At 38.6% G+C, this 6,248-nt stretch overlaps 1 protein-coding gene across 1 annotated transcript; it reads left to right on the plus strand.

Moving 5' to 3' along the window:
* Positions 1-2,546: 2,546 nt before the first annotated feature.
* On the plus strand, positions 2,547-3,209 carry LOC138887947 (uncharacterized). The gene has a single exon (XM_070169740.1). It carries the CDS (start codon positions 2,547-2,549, stop codon positions 3,207-3,209), a length of 663 nt encoding a protein of 220 aa, XP_070025841.1.
* The last annotated feature ends 3,039 nt before the right edge of the window (positions 3,210-6,248 follow it).

Below are 6,248 nucleotides of genomic sequence, written 5' to 3' on the forward strand. Positions count from 1 at the left end.
TAATGCCCAATAATACGTATCTAAACCTCATTTACTATCAAATTCATTCTCTTTAATCATAAAGAGATTCGAGCGTCTATCTTTTTGAATATCTGCCCGTGCCTGTTGAAGCTCGTGCCTCTTTGATTATTCTTTGTCATCTATCCTCCTTTGACTGGTCCACGTGTCATAACGTGTCATCTTATAATAACTTCCATATATGAACTTAATTTTTCCTAATACAGATAGTTCCCCACTTGCCATTTATTCATCAATAGAACATTTGGGAAGTGGATCTCATTAAAGCGGGAATATTTGCTGCCATTAATTCTTCCTTGGAACTGATGCTTCATCTGTCACTTCCATTTAATGTCTGTAACACGTGGCGTTTCCTGATTGGTTCTGCAATCTTTCATCGTCTTTTAAGGCTTTTTTACGGCTTCACCAATTACGAAACGATAGTTCTCATTATGACATTTTCTATCATTGTACTTTTTCCTTTGACGGTTGCTTCTGACTATAAATATAACTTTTTACCCTTGTCTTTTTCACAAAAGTTTAGAGTATTCAATTCTAATTTTCTTCTTCCTTGTACTACAATGTCTTCTTCAAACCCTAACTCTCGGAGAATCCCCATTGTTGACAACCTTCCTCTTGCTCCTGTTAGAAGTAGAAGAGGGGGAAGGCTTCGTAGTTTAGGGTCTTCTTCATCACGAGGCCCCTCTATTCCTTCATCGAGTTCTACTCCGCCTTCTAGAACCAGGGGTTCACTTTCTCAAAGATCTTCATCTAGGACTAAAGAACCCACTGTACCTCTTCGTGAACCTTTAGTGGATGAAATTGTTCCTGCGGAACTATCTTTCTACAATGATAGAGAATCCATCAGAAACCAACTGTCTTTATTAGATCGTGCTGATATCTACTCGACTCAGATTACTGAAGGCCTGATTTCTGTAGTTCGTAGAGATTTCCATTGGAGTCATGACTTTCCCATTATAATCTCCAATGCAAACCAAAGAATCACTTCTTATTTAACTGGGTTTTCTTTTGTTTATACATATCCTTTCACATTGGGTTTCAAACCTGCTATTGACCTCGTTATCCTCGAATTTTGTCGCTTTTTCAATGTTTGCTTAGGACAAATTGTGGAGGGTTGTTGCTTGCTTGAGGCATTTGGCCAACATGGCTGGTATGCCTTTTACGTTTTTTCATTTAATCCATCTTTATTCTCCCAAACTCTTTCGCCAAGGAATCTTTACTTTAGTGGCAAGAAGCAAAAGAGTTCTGGTAAGTCCAGAAGACGATAAAAACTGTGGTTGGTACGCCAGGTTTGTTGCTGCCCCCACTGTTGGTTTAGTGGGTAAAGAGAATGTTCCCTTCCTGAGAAGTGAAATTTTGCACGTGAGTTTTCTTCTTAATAATTTTCTCATACATTTTTCTCAATTTTGATAGTCATCATTTTAATTTCCTCTTCTTTTTCAGCAACCATAGGAGTTGTTGATGAAATTTCCAACTTCCGTGGTTGGGTAGGAAAGCTATTAAATGTTGCTATGATGGACGGTAGGTACTGGAAAAACCTTTCCCATCGGTTTGGTTGGAAAGTGAAAACTCACGGTAAGTGCTTATTTCCCTTATATTCTTTGCATTTCTGTTTACTTCTTTCTTTAGAAATTACTTTGATCCTTCTTGATGTCAGGGTTTCCTATTCAAGGCATAAGTGGTGAGGCCATCGTAGCTTCCAGAATTTCTTTGGAAAGAGCCCAAGAGATAATTTTGGGTTCTTCATCGAAGAGGAAAGCTACTGTTCATCAAGACTCTGAAGAGGAGGAAGAACAAGACGGGGGTTCTTTGATAAAAAGGCCACGGGCTAGAAGACGCATTATTTCAGATGATGAAACATCTCCCCCTCGATCTATTCCTTCCACCGAGCCTGTTGAAGCCTCGTTGGTGATTTTCGATGATGATACTCCTGCGGCTGCCCATGATTCTGTTGATCAACTTTTTGCTCGTGGGTTCGACAATGAAAATTTGGGTCCAATTCTGACGAAGTGCCCCTTGCCTCTTTTTCCATGTCTGTCCCTATGACATCTTCTCTACCTAACGTGAGTGTTGTCGTTGCTGCTCCGCCCCAGGCTATTTTGACTCCTTCCACAGTTCCTCCTACAACTGTTCAACACACTGAGGTTGGTTACTCAAGTGGAAGTGGAGTTATGAAATAGGTTATCATCGAGGTCACTACCGATGGTAATCTTTTGAGAAAATTAGGTGGGGCTGATGTGTGGTTGAAACCCCTGATTGGACCAATCGAGAGAGCCAATCTTGAGAGCCACAACTCTTTAACTTGGATGAACGACATAATACAATCATCATTAAAGGTATTCCTTTTAATGATTTACTATTCCCTTTTTATTAAGGTTCTTACCCTTTTCTTTTTTCCTTTTTCTTTTTAGATCAACCTCGTCGGTACAGAAATGATGAAGAGGGTTTCTCATACGGAGCAATTAATGCATGAGTATCAAGTTGAAGCAGACAACTAGAGAGAACAATATGAAAGCATTCAAATTGATATGGAAGTGTTAGAAGAGAGCAAGCGCACCTTAGAGCAGCAGGCAAGGGTTTTAACTTCAGATTTGGCAGTTGAAAAAGCTTCCTTCCAAGCTGGTAAAGACAAGAATCTCCTTGAGACATCTTTTTCCGAGCAACTCTCCAAGGCTAGTGAAGAAATCAGAGAGTTGAAGGCTCTCTTAAATGAAAAAGAAGTGCATGTCGGTGAACTTGTGCAAACTCTGACTCAGACTCAAGAAGACCTCCGGGAGTCTTCTAATAAGGTTCGTTCCTTAGAAAGTTCACGTGCTTCTCTTCAAACTTCTTACGATTCTGCCTTGGCTGAAAATGAGAAGCTTAAAAGTGAAATTGCTGAATGGGAGAAAGATTACGAGATTCTTGAGGACAAGTCCGCAATTGAAGTGAGTTGGGCGTTTTTAAATACTCGTCATGATACCCTTGTGGAAGTTAGCCAAGAGAACTTTAACTTGGAAGCTGAGTTAGCTAAAATAAGAGAAACTATTGAAAAGACTCAGCAGAGCCAAGACTTTCCCTCTCCCATGGCTGAAACTTCTGGAAATATTGAAGATGATATGGGTACCGTGAATGTTCCAATTCCTTCAAGTCAACTTGAGCCTACTGTTGCTGATGACCCTGCTTTGGTTCCTGCTTCAACTCCTCAATGACAAGTTTATGATATGTGACTCCCTTTTTTCTTTCTTTTTTTGGTGGAATGTGGTTACAACCCTTGGTCCCATTTGAGGGTTTGTTGAAAACATCAAGTCCCCAGACCTTTTTCGGGGCATTTTGTATAAGTGACTCTTAGTTTATGGCTAAGTTCATACTTAGTCTAAACTTTTTAATATTAAGAAGTTTTCGTAGTTATTTTGAACTTCTGTTTGCTCATTCTTGCCTTTATATTTAAGGACTTATTGAATAATTTGCACTTTTATTTTATAAAATGTTTTTTTAACTTCATGAATGTTTAAATCAATCATGAATTTTATAAAAGAGGGTCCTTTTATATTCGACACTTAATGAAGAAGACGTCTCAACTTCATAATGTTGTAAATGTACGACAAAAGAAATAGGAATACACATGTTTCTTGAAATAACTTTGATAAGTTTGTATTTGAACTTTGTCAAGTTTTAAATAAAACCTTACATGTATTTAAATAACTTCTATAACTTTTTCGTAACTATTTTATTTACAACAGATTTCAAAAAAGAAAATAAAACACGAGGTTTTTATTTATAACCCGTTTCAGTACATTACCTTTAACCTAACTATGATAAGATTTTCTTTGGCTTTGGCTCGTAACTTTGCTCTGCACTTGACTCATTCAATGAGTAAACTTTTCAGGCTTGAACTTTGATTATTTCCCAATTTTCTCTGCCTTCTTTATACATATGCCTATGTATATTATATAGTCCCCCAAATGTTTGAGCTCTGAAGTATGAAGTCTCGAGCACTTGTTATATTGTCCTTTTTCTGAAAAGGAATAAAACATACGGGACTCGGTACGATTATAGATGACGACTGCTTAACCCATCTTAATTTCTATTAGAATAGTTGTAACCCTAGACTGGGAATTTATCTTCTTCCACATGCCTTGCAGGTCGTGATTCATCATTTAGTGCAGGTTAGCTTTTTGCCTATCATCTAAAATCATTAGTAAAATTTTAACAATTCAAAAATAAAATTATAAAATGAGGATACCTGACCGTGGGTACTCCTTAGAAATAGTATCTCTTCATGTGAACGACATTCCAATGTGAAGATAATATCTTGCCATCCATTGTTTCCAGCTAGTATGCTCCTTTCCCCGCGATACCGTGAATCTTGTAAGGTCCTTCCCAGGTTGGACTTAATTTTCCCGCATTAGCCGCTTTCGTGGATTGAAAATCTTTCTTGAGTACGAAGTCCCCAATCTTGAAGTATCTTAGGCAAGCTTTCCGATTATAGTATCGTTCCATGATTTATTTTTGTGACGCCATTCTTATTAATGCAACTTCCCTTTTTCCTTCAAGTAAATCAAGGTTTATGCGCATTTCATCTTCATTGGATTCCTCTGACGCTTGCGTGTACCTCGTGCTTGGCTCCCCTATCTCAACTGGGATTAAGGCTTCAACTCCGTACAGCAATGAGAATGGTGTTTCGCCCGTGCTTGTTTTTGCTGTGGTGCGGTATGCCCATAAAACACCAGGTAGCAATGTTGGCCAATTACCTTTGGATTCTTCCAATCGTTTCTTCAAATTGTTGATAATGACTTTATTTGTTGATTCAGCTTGTCCATTACCCATCGGATGGTAAGGCGTTGAGGTAATCCTTTTAATCTGCCAACTTTGAAAAAATATGCACCTATAAATTGCGAGTCATTATCACACACGATTTCCTTTGGTACACCGAATCGACATATGATATTTCGCCAAATGAAATCCCTGACTTCTTTTCCTCGTACCTATTTAAATACTCCTGCTTCTACCCATTTAGTAAAGTAGTCAGTAAGTACAAGCAGGAATTTTACCTTACCTTTTGCTTGTGGTAGTGGACCCACAATGTCCATCCCCTATTTCATAAAAGGCCACGGTGCAATTATCAGATGTAGCAACTCCGCAGGTCTATGCATGTTGTTACCGTATCTTTGGTACTTATCACATTTAGCCATGAAATTTTCTGCTTCTTCTTCCATTTTGGGCCAATAATATCCTGCTCTAATCATGGTTCTTACCAGTGATCTTCCTCATGCGTGATTTCCATAATGCCCCTCATGTATTTCTCTCATCACATATTCCATTTGAGAAGGCTCGAGGCATCTTGCTAAGGGACTACCGAACATCTTTCGATAAAGATTGTCTTGCTTTGAACAATACCGAGCAACCTTTTTATGAAGCGCGTGAGCCTTTTTCTTGTCTTCATGGACGGTTCCATACTGCAAAAAATTGACGATATCGTTTCTCCAATCCCAGGTTAAGTTATTGAAATTTACCTCATTTTTGTCTGGATCGATTACTGATTGAAACAAATGAATTACAGAAGCATTTTTGTTACTCGTCACGTCCGCCACGGATGCGAGATTGGCTAGGGCATCTGCCTCGACATTTTCCTCTCTTGGTATCTACGTAACTTTCCAGGTTTGGAATTGCCTAATCAAATCTAGTACCTTCTCTAAGTACTGCTGCATTCGTGCTTCCCTGGCTGTATAAGTCCCCACCATTTGATTAACTACGAGCTGTGAATCACTTTTAGTTACGATCTGATTAATGCCAAGTTCACGTGCCAGTTCTAAACCTGCAATCACAGCTTTATACTCTGTCTCATTGTTAGTTATAGGATGACATTTTATGGCTTGTCGAATGGGTTCACCCGTAGGTGGTGCCAAAACAATTCCTAAACCTGCCCCCTTCACATTAGATGAGCCATCAGTAAATAAGGTCCAAATTCCCGGATTAGACCCATTAAACACTTGTAGTTCCTTTTCAGCTTCTAATTGTATCCCATGGCTAAAATCAGCCAAAAAATCTGCTAACACCTGAGATTTTATTGCAGTTCTAGGTTGATATGCGATGTCGTATTCACTCAATTCTATGGCCCACTTGGCTAACCTACCTAATAACTTATGTTTGTGTAATATATTACGCATTGGATAAGTAGTTACTACGGAAATAGGGTGACATTAAAAATAAGGTCTTAGTTTTCTAGATGCCATGATTAGTGCAAGTGC

Source organism: Nicotiana sylvestris, chromosome 3 (assembly GCF_000393655.2).
Source record: "Nicotiana sylvestris chromosome 3, ASM39365v2, whole genome shotgun sequence".
NCBI lineage: Eukaryota > Viridiplantae > Streptophyta > Magnoliopsida > Solanales > Solanaceae > Nicotiana > Nicotiana sylvestris.

Coding starts and splice junctions, on each gene's coding strand:
- LOC138887947 (XM_070169740.1), top strand. CDS start 2,547: ATGGAAGTGTTAGAAGAGAGCAAGCGCACCTTAGAGCAGCAGGCAAGG.